The sequence below is a fragment of the Ctenocephalides felis genome, unplaced genomic scaffold, assembly GCF_003426905.1.
Source record: "Ctenocephalides felis isolate EL2017-DRISC unplaced genomic scaffold, ASM342690v1 CF-g0.4_SCAFFOLD_03571, whole genome shotgun sequence".
Classification (NCBI taxonomy): domain Eukaryota; kingdom Metazoa; phylum Arthropoda; class Insecta; order Siphonaptera; family Pulicidae; genus Ctenocephalides; species Ctenocephalides felis.
The window spans coordinates 37,553,069-37,567,403 of record NW_020539725.1 but is presented as its reverse complement, the minus strand read 5'-3'; the positions used below and the strand labels follow the sequence as shown (position 1 = coordinate 37,567,403).

Here is a 14,335-nt window from a genome sequence, read left to right as displayed (position 1 = left end):
ACTACAAATTTATCACAAATAAATAATATTCGCGTAAAACATCCTATTAAACGTAATTGATAATCATCTGTCAAAAGCGTTTGACATTTCACGAAATTGCCACCGTCCATTGTTCTATTTAAATTACGCTTCTACAAAAATTTTCAAATTATAAATGTAAAGTTTCTACGCGGATTTGAAATAATTTCTAACCTTTTGGACATTCTCTGGATTGGCACGAATTTTTCAAGACTAAGACTGGCCAAATCGATTCAGCCGTTTTCGAGTTTTATTCGGACATTTGAAAGAGAGCTCCATTTTTATATATAAGAAGAAGATGTGAACATTATTGTTCGAAAAGTGTTAAAGTAAAAAATATGGGTGATCAAAGTAATAAATCTAACAATAATATAATGTGGTACATAGTATAATGTGGTACTGGAAATATTGTGATGGATATATTTTTAGAATTTACACAGAATTTTTATTCACACCTCATTATGTATTGGCCATACATTATTCTTTCTGAACGATTTTACACAAGGATAGAGCTTACGTTAGAGCTTCCTGGTAACATGAAAAAATTTAATTTTTTCTAAATAAAATTATAAAATATTATTTAAATAAATAAAGGTTTGTAGCAGAAAGTTACAAGCTAGTTAATGTCTATTAAGTGATGCATTTTATTTGGTATATAGGTACATTGCATCAAATCCCAGAAGATTTTATCGACATTTCGTAGAATGATTTCATAAAAATGTACTAATTAGTAATTTAGATAGTCTAACAGTTGGAATAAAAATTATAGAGAAGCTTTACCAATATCGTAATATACCACTGCATTCTGTTTAATTAGAAATGCAATAATTTACTCGATGATTATATTTTATTGATAGTAAAAATAATGCGCTCTCTTTAAACTCATTATATATTTAAAAATGCATATTACTATCTCAAACACAATATACATGTACTCATATGTAAAAACTATCCCAAACACAATATACATGTACTCATATGTAAAATTATCCGTAGTACCTGGACTAAACTTTGAATTTTAGAATGTAATTTGTATCTGCCTAAATGTATAAGTAATTGCAAAGTTATTTTGAGATTTTATGACTAATAATTACAAACATTAAATTATTTCATTATCAAAATATTACTAATTTTTCTACTATCTCACACTAGTTGCTGAATCAAAAATTTGTACCAAATATATCTACTGTACTTTAATTATACCAACTAAAAATACAAATTTCTATTACAGACAACTATAGCTTTTTTGCAAAGTGCGTATTTGATCATAAAAACAAGAATAAATTAAATAACATATGGGTTTTTCTAAAAGCTTTATAGACACATATTATATACCACCAGCACATTCGGCCATACTAATAATATATTTAAAATTTAAATGAATATAATTTCAATGTTGGTTCGTGACAAATGCACATAACATAACTTCAGATTTTATACAAGTCTGTGCCATGTCAACCCTATAACTTTGCCCATAATAATCTTTCATGCATAACTAATTGCCCTAGGAATATATTGAGGAAATACATTTTCTGAGAAAACAACTATGGATAAAAGAAAATTACTTTATAAGAGTATAGATTGGTTTTATCGACATATATTACCTTGATGAGTTAATATAATCAAAAAGTATACAATAAAATGCAATGAAATTAGTTATTCGTCATATAAAAGTTATCGTATCCAATTATAAGTGAAAATGATTATTTCAGAATTTTGTGTTGTTGATAATAATTTAAGTATGTATTGTGTTATTCAGCCGACTTGCTTTTTTAATAATTTGCGTTTAAACAAAATAGTCAATTAACCAATTAACAGTTAATTAATAACAAACAGTTCAATTTGCTTAAAATCTATAATTCTGTCCTGTCTTTATAATAATTAAAAAACCTATAATAATGAGATGCATCTTGGACTGATACATAGAAATCTTATTTTTAACTACACGTAGGATAAGTTATAGTAATCGCAACAAACAACGAAAATTAAATTTTTATATATCTTTACGTTTTAAAGGTTTCTGAACATTTTGGCATACCTTAAAAAAAATTGATGTAAGTGTGTGTGTGTGCGTATACAAATTCTCGTCTAAAGCAGTACGATTGCTTTGAAAAAAGTTCAAAATTTCCAAAATATATCAAAATAAAAAAAAAAGTTTTTTTATCAAAAGTTTTTTTTTACAAAAATTAAAAATTTCTCAAAAATCTAATTCTTTCAAAGTTAAAAAAAATTAATCTTTTTTAAAAAAAATAATTTTTTGTACGGAAAGTTCCAGGAATTTGTTTTAAAGCATTCTTAAAACTGTATTAATGATTTGAAGTTCTAATGCTACGAAATAACTAGTCAGTCCATTATAATGATCTAAATTTCACAAATAGTTAATCAATTTCACTTGGTTTGAAATAATATTAAATTTCAACAGTTTTGAAAACTGCCGTTAAAATGTTTTAATCCAAATACGAATTGGCAATCAGATATGGCTAACTTTGCGTATAATTGAAAACCTAACTTTGATCATTAACGCAACATGATAATTGTTTGATTCAAACATTATGCCTATATCGGATGCAATGGTAATCCTAAAATAGTCTAAACTACTACTACATAAATTTTAATAAAAAATTAGTTTTCTAATACATATTAAAGACTGGAGTTGATTTTGATTAGACAATTAACTAATAAAATGCATTTGCAAACACGTGAAAAGAACTCAAAAAATCTTGGTTAAAGTGATATTAGTGATTAACATCAATATTAATATTGATTTTTAAAGAACCATGTGAAAAGTGAAAAAAAATGCCCGACAGAAGAAGTAGCGGACAGTCCCAAAAGGTTGACGTCACACATGAGGCTCGTTTACTAGTCGACGAAGCTGGGAGCCACACGAAAGCTGGGAATCATGACAAAGCTTTAAAAGCTTACAATCAGGTGAGTTCGATTGCAATTGTTACGTGTTAAATCGATGCGTCGCTTGTAATAAATCCATAAATAAAACTAAACCGATAAGACACAATAATGCTATTAAATACACTGCTGCTTCTATTGTTTCTATTATATAACAATTCATGTTTAACAATCATTTCTTTTCTAATGAATGTTTATTGTAATTGTTATACTACAATGGAATATGTCGTTTCGAACAAGGAGAATTTGAAAACATGCCGAACAATCATATTGACAGTATGAGAATGAAATGCCATTATTACATGTTGATAAACAAACGAGAAGAATAGAAGTTTTGAAAGTCGTTATGAAATCATATTTTTATGCCTGCCTAAATAATTAAGAAAATTAGTTAATAATTTGAAAAGAGACAATTAAATATTATGGTGTTCAATGGGCTATGGGTTCATAGTTTACTGGAAAATACTACGTGTTAATGTATGAATCCATTTTCGAAATTTTGGTATTTATTTCACTCTTGTATTTTGCTAAAAATTGATACAATAATGAAATATGTGCTACCATCTGTTCGAATACATCAGTAACTTGTTGCTTTTCATATACCATGCATATAACGGAATGAATTTGAGTTATCAATTATATATGCTATATACTAGTTAACAATAAGTATATAAGGTGGTATTTGTACTTGGTAATATATATATATATATATATATATATATATATATATATATATATATATACATATATACATATATACAGTGGCGTTGTGCTAATATTTTTTTACCGGAACGCTAAAATTAAAAAAACGGTTCAAAAACCGGTTCTCATGTTTGTACCGGTTCCGTCCGAAAAGAAAAAAAATAAAAATCATTACAAAACCCATTTTTTGCATATATATATGTATGTTTATCACATATAATAGGAACCCTTAATAACAATTAGTTAAATTATTAATTATAAATTATAAAATTCACTTATAAAATCATTTTCTGCGTGTAGCGAATTTTTTTTTAATTTTTTTTGCCCAAAAATTTCCGGCCCAAAATTAATTTGCCGGAACGACGTTCCGGTGCGTTCCGGCACGACAACACCACTGCATATATATTATATATATATATATATATATATATATATATATATATTCAAATAATTTGTGGCTTTTATGCACTGAAGAAGAGTCAAATTAGGACTTAAGCGCATGGATGTCTAAACATATTTTAGTTTTCTTTGAATTATCTGGATAGATGCCTGTTTATGAAGCTTCTTGTATTAAAATTCTATAAAATTTTTATTAATTCCCAACTGAAGATTGAAAATAGTTTTACCATTTTTATGGTAAATAGAAATATTTTATTCTAATAATAAGTATACTTGTAATTTAGCTACATTTACATTTAGCTACATTATGACGTATAGTCATACAGATTCTTATATATTTAAATCCCTCAACAGATTGTAGATTTTAAAATATCACTCAAGCGGATCCTAGTTTTTATAAAATGAGTTCACAATTTAAAATTCATGAAAAAACTTTGTTTAATCTTACAAACGTTCGAACAAAAAGTTCCACGCGCTTTTTTACGTAAAACTATTAAATTAATAATTTTGTTGCTATAATGAGACATATATAAGTTGTTTTCAGAATAAAGTACTGCAAAAGATGCCATATAATTAACTTAGTTTTAAATGATGAATGTAATAACAGACTATTTAAATTAAAATTATTAGAAAATTATAATTAAAGAGCGCGCACTAGGTGATATATTCATTTCTAAATCAATGTAATCATAATAGAAATAAGAATGTTTGCATTAAGATTTATTAAAGGTTTTTCTAAAATATTATAAACCTTCGATAGATGTTTAATCTATAAATTAAATGTAAATTTTCATCTATAAATTTTTTATTTCTTTTGAGTCAATTTTTAGCATTTTTTGTTATTGTGTAGGATGTTGAAAAGTATATGTTTTACATTCATATTTAGAAAAGCTTTTGGTAAAATGAGTATTATTGAATATATTTAAAAAAATATTTTCATATCTTTAATATTTAAATATAAATATCAAATAAATTCATAATGAGAATAGCTAAGTGTGAAGAATCATTCATTAAGAAGCATTAGTAACCTGTATTCTTTATCATGTTTCTTTGTTCAAAAATATGATTTTATTTTATATGATTGACCTAATATTGCGTTATCATGATGAAGCAATTGCTTTCAAAAATATCTGAAAAGATTGATTCTCCATTGAAGTGTTTTGTTACCTGGGATACTGACAGCTTTGGTGTCGAGAAGCTCTCACATTGAGCGCAAAAAGAAGCACTTGAACCGATCGAAGTTTTGTGTATGTTTGATATTTTTAAAAGTTCTGAAAAAAATACAGTTCAAATAAATTAAGTTGTTTCAAGAAATATATAGAATATAAATTAATAAACTTAAAATTTATTTACAAAATACTTAAAAAATTTAATAATTAGTGCAGATTCGATTTGAAAATATTGGATACAGTATCTCTAACAAGTCCTAATGAATAATTTTGTGTAATAAACAATATCATATTATATATTAAAATATTGGGCATATTATCAATTTGCCAAATTTATGGGCTTGAAATATTATTCAATAAGGACTAAACATTATCGATTAGTGAAGAAAAATTTAACACAAATTGTAAACAATCTAAGCCATGGCTGTTGATCAATCAAAAGCACCAATAGGAGGATTAGCATCCAGAAATATATTTGGTGCAACTCATGAAAATGAATTTTTGCAGAGTTTTGTCAGAATTGATTTGGGAAAAGATGAACGTGAAGAGCAAGCAGGCAATAAAAAACGAAGGCAGCTGTGGTTGGCCAGGTTTAACAAAAATATTAAGTAGAATATAAATAATTAATTGAAATATATAGGAAATAATCGAATTAGATAGATAAACAATAGAAACATGTAGATACGAGAATCAGATCATGGTCAAATTTCTTAAAGTTTATGCCGTAAAATACAATTCAACAGTTCAATTATTTATTTTTTGGAACAATTCATTTCTAACCAAAGTTTCTGTATTACTGTAATTATATTCTTTTCAACAAAATATCGTGTTCAATTTTCAGTTTTAAAGAAATTCAAACATATCAGTAAAGCAATACTTAGAAAATAGAATACAAATAGAAATACAAAATTTATTTATCAACTTTGAATAATTCGAACATTTTGAATTTTGATTAAGATAATTAATAGATATGTAAATAACGCGTATTGGAAGATTTTAATATTTTATATGGTATGGAGCATATATGTACCATATATGCTCTACTTTGTTACTTTGTTTGGTACTTTCTTTTCATATTTTTATTATTAGTTCATCGGTTGATATTTGTGAAGTATTTATTCTATATCTTGATGGAAAAAAGGTTATCAGCTGCACCACGACACAAAGAATCTGATGCAGGTCAAACATCTCAAAGATCTAAGAAGAAAAAGAAAGGTAAGAAGAAAGTTGCCCGGCGATTTAAAATTGAACATGAAGAACTGTATACTGACAAAGATAGAGCTGCAGCTGTTAATATGGGATCCAGAGATATCAAACTTTCGTTAAAACAAAAACGAAGGTATTTTCAAGATCTACAATAAATAATATTTTTAATTTTAAATTACAAAAAAAGTAATTCGATGAAACTAAACGGCTTCTTGACACCGAAGTTATCAGTTTTATAACTAGGATACTGTAAAAGTCAAGAAAATACCTAGATTTATTTTTAAGTAATATTTGGTAGATATACAAATTTATATTTTTAATGACGAAGGTTATGTTTAGTATTAAATGGCAAAGTATTTCATCAAATATATTTGATCTAAATAGAATATTGAAATGCAATTTCAAATTCAAATTTAAATTATTGTGAATTACGTTACAATAGTTATATTAACGAAAATTTTTGAATAATAAAATGTAAAGAAGTAATAAACAATCAATAGTTGAATGGGCCAAAATGAACTATAATTTCAAATTAAAATTTATAAAGAATTATTAATAACTTTAGGGAGGAGCGTGGATTAGGTAGCGAAGGTGCTTCAGCTATGTCTGAAGAAGCTACCGCGGATGCATTAATTGCTGTTGGAAAACATGAAATGAATACTGGAAATCCGAAAGTAGCAGTAGAATTTATAGATAAGGTTTGAAAAATGCTAGATCAACAGAACAAATAATTATTCTAATTCCTAATAAACATATATAATATATTTGTTTTCGACAACATTGTTAGTTCCTGCAAAACTGTATAATTATGCTATTTTCCTACATAAATTTTCATCTGTTAACTGGAATTTTAATCATAAGGTTATCTAATTTATTGTTCTAAAAATGTTAATTTATATGAATGAATGAGTGAATATATATAAACTCAAATGCCCAAATATATAAAACCCAAATACTATATTCAAACCGTCCAATATCTGCAATTCACCCACTTTCATTTATATATTTTACTTACTTACTATAGTTACATAAGTAAAATATATAAATGAAAGTGGGTGAATTGCAGATATTGGACGGTTTGAATATAGTATTTGGGTATTATTATATAGTATATTACCTGTTATTATGTATAGCAGAAAAATATTAAACAGAATTATAAAAAAACGAAATTGCTGATATAGTCATTTCCAGAAAATATCACAAATGATTTACCTACATTCACTTATATTTTCTGTAATTAATTGCAGGCTTTAGAGCTGAATCCAGATGAGAAAAATGCTTTGGTAGCCAGAAGCCGCTGCCACTTGATGTTAGGACAACCACGATTAGCTTTGCAAGATGCTGAGGCTGCATTAGCTTTACATAAAGACTATATAAAGGTAAAATATAATAAAAACACATTTTTCAAATGTTTCTAAAATTATAATTTAGCATAAATTATTGTGATAAATGCATCACTAAAAAGATTGAAGAAAATAGGTAAATGTACATTAACATCTATAATGAATGTAAGGGGAATAAAACCATTACATCTTGAAATTATGTTGGTCTAAGTAAATTGTAAGTAATTGTGAAACAAAGAATGGAGCAAAATGGGAAAAATTATATGTTACTTATTTTAAGCTTTAATTTATATTTAAACAAGAATTATATTGCATACAATCTGATGAACAGGCTGTATATCAAAAGGCAGAAGCTTTGTATCATCTAGGAGAGTTTGAACACAGTTTAATGTATTATCATCGCGGATTGAGAGCTAGACCGGATCTTGAAGGATTTCGTCTAGGAGTACAAAAAACTCAAGAGGCTATAGAAAATACCATAGGAGCCGTTTCTAAGAAGAAAAGTTCAAGGTACAATACAATTAGATCTTATATTACACTTCACTTATGGTATATGAAAATAGTAAACATTGTGTGTGAATCTACTCACAAAGGTTAAGTAAGATGGAAACCCCATTGCCCAGCTCTGCCTTTGCATCTGAATATCCAATGAGCAATGCCGATAGTCCATTATTGAGATTGGATGAATCCATGAGAGGTTCGCCAAGCGCGTGTCTTCCTACTCGACCAAAAACGTGCGTTCGCAGACCGAGAGAACCAAGCGCTGCGCTAAATGAAGACCGAGATTATTTGGAAAAGCTGCTAAAAGATCCTGCTTTACGAAAAATACCTGGGTAAAAAAGCAAAAAAATGTCCCAATAAATTTTCTGAAATAATATTCTATTGCCTCTCTGAAAAATAAGAAAAAAGTTAAATAATATTACCATAGTTTTAACTAATAGTCATAATTTCAAAATAATCAACAATAGCCACAAGTTTTATTACAAGTCGAATAACTCGAAAACTAATTGAACTAGATTCATAAATTCTGTAGCAGCTTTTTTCTAACTTTATAATGAAGAAATTCCGTTAATATTACATTATGTGTATACGTCATATAACAAAAGTTGTATTACAACAATCATGCAAAATTATTTTAACGCACTGGACAATGCTAATATGTTATTCAATTGATTCATTTTCAAAATAAAATTGCCGACATTTTTTAAACGATGCGATAAAAAATAATAATTAAAATCTATTTAGATAAATCTATTTTTAACTTCCCGAAGGAGAAGATTATGGTTTCATCAAAAAATCCGATTTGCTAATTTTATGTTTTCTCGACGTTTCAAGTCATTCTGAATCGAATGAGACCAAATTTGGAAAAAGTATGTGTGTGTATGTGTGTGTGAACAGATTTTTTGCCGTAAATCCACGTTTTCTCAAAAACGGCTGGACCGATTTCAAAAATTTGAAAGCCATTCGATGTTATCTCGATAAGGACTAACGTTTCTGAGTTTCATGCGATGATCGGCCGGGCCGTTTCTTTGTAAATCGCAGAAAAGTGAAAAAATTTTCGTCCACGTTTTAGCGTGTTAGCGTGTTTTAGCGTTAAATGAATCGATTATGAAAATTCAAAAACCGTTCGAAAGATATTGGTTGGGAACCATGCTGATTAGCTTTTGGTAGAGATCGGCCGCGCCGTTTTCTTGTAATAAAGCGTTAAAAAAAATTTTTTCGACATTTTTATTGTTATTTTTTTTGGCTATAGATACCATAGTCTTCTAGATCATACTAAAATATTACGGCCCTACGACAACTCGTTTAACTTTAAAAATTCGTCAAAGTTTGCAAAAAACTGATTTCGTTTTTTTGGAATTTGTCAAAATTACACATTTGATCGACGTTACCTCAAAAACGCCTGAACCGATTTCAGAAATTCAAAAGCCATTTGATGTATCTCAATGAGGACTATCGTTTGTCAGTTTTGTGAGACGATCTGCCCAGCCGTTTCTTTGTAATTTGAAAAAAAAGTGTTAAATTTTTCGTCCACATTTAACCTCAAACTACCGAACCGATTTTAAAAATTCAAAAACTGTTCGAAAGATATTAGTTGGGAATGATACTGATTAGTTTTAGGTGAAAATCTACCGAGCCGTTTTCTTGTAATTTGTTGTTGAACAAAAAATTGAGCCGATTTTTATGAAACTTTTTTTGATGATATATATCATGATCTTATACAACTTATTGAAATATTACGACCTTACGACAAGTAGTTTAATTTTAAAAATTCATCAAAGTTTAAGAAAATGAGTATAGTTTTTTTGACGTTCGTTAAAATTAAAATTGGATGATTTTACTTGGTATAACGATAGAATACTTGGCTTTAAATTGTATAGAAATATGTATGTATAATCTAATATAAATGAAATAAATAAATCTTTAAAAACTAAACTAAAACTTGGCTTTAATGAAAATATCAAGCCATTAAAGTCCTATGGAAACTGGTTCAATTATAACAATTGTTGATTTCTGAAAATTTACTTTTAGAAATTTCTCCGTGTTAATGTGTTCGCTCGTTTTCAATTATGTGTAATAAATCCACTCGGAATACTTTTAATCACTCATAAATTAATTTAGTTTTATTGATTAAGTCGATTATTTACACATACCGGGAAGTTCATGTAACTTGCCCCAAGGTAAAATACCAAACCAACTAGTTGAATTTTAAACAATTTACAAATTCCTGAAAATAAATATTGAAAAATTATGCTCTAGAATAGAACCCCTTGCTGGCCATCAATCTTAGCTACCGTTTTAAATATATAAATGAACGTATGTACAAACTATTTAGCATTGTTGTCAGGTATGACAAACATCTTACTTTTGAAAGAAATCAGCTCTTGCCAATAATATATAAAATTGATTTCTAAATCAAATGTTAAAATCCCTTAGTATGGTGCCCGGATGCCGATCGCGCCAAGGAGACGCAGATCGCCTCACAGGATTGGCGCGTGAAGCTGTCGCTTTTTTAGACGGCAGGCAAGAATTTTGGAGGCAGCAACGTCCAACAGCTCCGCCTTCCAGAGTTAATAGAGCAGCAAGTAGTAGAAGCGCAGATACCCGCCGAGCAGTAAGTGCTGCGCCATCCGGTTCGACCCGACGCACCCCGGGTTGATTAGTTTTAAAATATCTCATTAATTATTTTACATACTTTTTATATATTGTATGCTTTTGTAGTTGCCAATAAGCAGCCAACATTTATTTTTGCAGAAGGGGTATTCCCATTGATGTGTTACACGCATTTATACTTGTTTATCTATGATTCGAAAACGGGTATATATAACTTGTTTGATTAGTGTAAGAAATTTGATAGCATTAATATTTTTATTTTTCAAAAATGCAAAAGATAAAATGTAGATAAAATCAAATACTTTACTAATAAAAACCAAGTTCGAGTTCTTCAACAATCTTTTAAAAATGAATTTGATCAATATTTTTTCAGCCAGAAAATCTGTAAATGATAATTTAATTCCATAGCTTTTAAATTAACTGTTTTCCATTTTCAATTGATCATTTTGGATTTATTATACATAGATATCTTTTAACAAAATAGTATTGCTGTAAGGTGTTTCCAGTGAATAAAAAATCTTTTGGAAATTTGAAAGTACATTTTTCTATTAAATGGTAAACATGCAATTCATGTCAGACAAGAGTAAACCGATATTTATAAAAATTAGTGCTTGTAAGATGTTTAAAAGACAAATACACTTATTTGCCAACTTCTTCAAAATAGTGCATGATAAATAACATACATTGAGTATATTATTATCTTATAAAGTATCATTTAAAAAATACATTAAACATTAGAGTAAATAATTAAACAATTTTTGCAATAGTAAATAAAACCCAATTCTAATTCAATTTACTTTAATTAATTCATAATGGTTCTCTATAAACCATTTTAATGAAGTTGCCAAACAAAATTGAACATATGAGGTTTATTTTTACTTCATATTTTAACACTGAATAATTTTATTATTGCATTTTTATTAAATAATACATATATATTTTTTGCTCATAATATGTCATAGTACAGCTTACACTATGGAAGAAATTCTAATAGAATATCATACTATTAAAAAAAATCAACAAAATTAAATATTTCATTTGGGCATCTAACAATGCTAACAAGATATGAATAATTTAGTTCCAAGATGTCTTGAAACTTTAATATATTTAAGCTACAAAAATCACAAAACTAAAATTTAAAGCAATATTTAATATAGTTCCAATTCATACTATATATATAGTAACTAACACTCAAAATTTGATTATATAAATTAATACAGAAATGCATTTAAATAGGTATATAATTTTATTAATATATTTTTTATGCATATTGCAATAGTGGCAAATCAATGAACTAATATCAAAACTACAAACTTTTAAGTCTAAAGTATTATGCATTTTTAAACAATATACATATTTAGGTGACCAAGTTAATCCAATGTTCTTTAAAAAAGGTAAGACTATCAAATTAAAATGAATTATTTTGTGATTTGAAGAAGTATAATCAAAACTTGCATAATAAATTGATTCTGATGTTTTTTATACAAAATCCCGAAATGATATCCCGAAAACATAAGCATATCTTTAATATGATGCTTTAATCAAGATATAGCTAGGTTCATTTGCATTTTGTAAGATGGACATCTCATAACTCAATATTTAATTATAATATAACAAAAATAGTGGTATCACTTAATGAAGGTTTCATAAATAATTAAGCAATCAAAATGAATTAAATAAGATCTTGCACTTCATAAAATAAACTATAATGAAAATCTATGCTAAAATGATATGAAAATATGGCTCATTAATTTGGAATAACATGCCCAGTTTATAAATAATTTCTTTGAACAGTAAAAATTTTTCAGTCTACAATTTTGTGATAAGTATTATCAGTAATCAAAACTTAACACAGATCAGGAAGCCTTAATCTGTGATGAAGATGCACTGTTGAAATCATTTTCATAAGAATGAGCCTTGACATGAAGCCTTAAATTCGAGCGCAATAAAAATATTTTATCACAGAAATGGCACTTATGAGGTCGACCCTCTGTGTGCGTCCACATATGGCACATGAAGTACGACTTCTGTGTAAAAATTTTGAAACAGATATCACAGGTGTGTATATATACACCTGAGTGTTCTTTCATATGATCATAGAGACTAGTTTCACACTCAAATGATTTATCACAAAAATTGCATTCAAATGGATGATCCACTGTTGGATGAGTCTTCATATGAATTTTAAGATCAGTCATAGTTTGAAAAGAACTTTCGCATCTGTTGCATGAGAAAATTCTTCGAGAAGCATGAAGTAATGCATGCCTTCTAAGCCGATGCCGTGATGTAAAGTTTAAACCACAAATATTACATTCATTATAATGTGTTGTCAGATCACGCTCCAAATAAGATGAGACCATTTCTGTGTCATTCATTTGATATTCCAAATTATTGCTTTCAGGATTTGAGTCTCCTATTAAATTTGGATAACGTGATACTGCTTCAGATTGTCCCTCAGCTGAATCATCTTCACGTTTTGAAAATGTTTCTCCCATTTTTAAATATCAAATTGATCTAAAATTTTAAAAGACATGCCAACTTCAGTACATGACCTGATTTTCATGGCTCACACTGCAAGATTTGCAGTACATCAATATTAACTTAAGTGCACTGATTCTTGTGCAGAGTATAATATCTGATATCTGATCTCTATAAAATAGCAATTTAGATATTTATTTTCAATAATTTCGTTAAGTTTTCCAGTCTACTACTAAAAAGGTAGATTGGCAATTTTGGACGACAGCCATGATGGAAATTTCTTGCCTATTTAATATGCGAAATAAAGTTAGGATGAATACAAAATTATAAGTAGACACACTATTATTTTTTGTGAATCTTTCTTGTAAATGTACATAAAATATTTTCAATTTAAATCACATCCATGACAAATATATCAAAGATTCTGAATCAATTATGTACTCAAAGACGATAAAATTCTTCTCAATATGTATATTAAAATAAAATAACAGCTCACCTCGTTTGTGCACAGATTCAAAATATTACTAATATATATTGAACATATTTCACTTTTTTAATATATTGTAAATGATTTTCATTTGTTTTATAACAACAATTGCGAGAATAACTCTCATCTAGTGACAACGAAATTCACAATGCAAGAATTGACAGATGTCATAGAAATGTAATTAGAAGAGACATCTAGCAGCTCATGAAAACCGTTTAATTTTTTGATTAATATTTAATTTTTATTAATCGTAATGCTTTATTATTTGAAAATCATACACAGTTTTAGAAATTTAACTGGTGTACAAGTTTATCAAATTGAAAATATTGATTCTCATCAAAATCATTTTTTAAATGGTTCATAACTTTGCTAAAAATAACATCAGATTTGCGCTACATTTTAATTATTATAATAAAAGATAGTTCTGAATTGATATATTTTCTCAAATAAAATAAACTATAATTTCTATAAATTATTATAGTCGATTTTAATATTAAAATATCTAGCAAAACCAC

The 14,335-nt window shown here is 27.5% G+C and overlaps 2 protein-coding genes across 2 annotated transcripts; one reads left to right on the top strand and one right to left on the bottom strand.

The window, feature by feature from the left end:
* The first annotated feature begins 2,814 nt into the window (after positions 1-2,814).
* On the top strand, positions 2,815-10,901 carry LOC113386001 (tetratricopeptide repeat protein 25). The gene is made up of 5 exons (XM_026623816.1): positions 2,815-2,946; positions 7,646-7,777; positions 8,073-8,290; positions 8,335-8,574; positions 10,679-10,901. The coding sequence occupies exons 1-5, from the start codon at positions 2,815-2,817 to the stop codon at positions 10,899-10,901; spliced, it is 945 nt and encodes a 314-aa protein (XP_026479601.1).
* A 1,724-nt stretch (positions 10,902-12,625) lies between these two features.
* LOC113385477 (oocyte zinc finger protein XlCOF28-like) lies at positions 12,626-13,963 on the bottom strand. Its single transcript, XM_026623330.1, has 2 exons — positions 13,830-13,963; positions 12,626-13,369 (listed from the first exon to the last, which is right to left on the bottom strand). The coding sequence occupies exon 2, from the start codon at positions 13,348-13,350 to the stop codon at positions 12,712-12,714; it is 639 nt and encodes a 212-aa protein (XP_026479115.1). The 5' UTR covers positions 13,351-13,369; positions 13,830-13,963; the 3' UTR covers positions 12,626-12,711.
* Between the last annotated feature and the right edge of the window lie 372 nt (positions 13,964-14,335).

What these genes read in the sequence shown, in the direction of transcription:
- LOC113386001 (XM_026623816.1), top strand. Translation starts at nt 2,815, where the DNA reads ATGCCCGACAGAAGAAGTAGCGGACAGTCCCAAAAGGTTGACGTCACA. An exon ending in TACATAAAGACTATATAAAG is followed by an intron (nt 7,778 to 8,072) that starts GTAAAATATAAT and finishes TCTGATGAACAG; the next exon opens with GCTGTATATCAAAAGGCAGA. An exon ending in TATATTACACTTCACTTATG is followed by an intron (nt 8,291 to 8,334) that starts GTATATGAAAAT and finishes CTACTCACAAAG; the next exon opens with GTTAAGTAAGATGGAAACCC.
- LOC113385477 (XM_026623330.1), bottom strand. Translation starts at nt 13,350, where the DNA reads ATGGGAGAAACATTTTCAAAACGTGAAGATGATTCAGCTGAGGGACAA.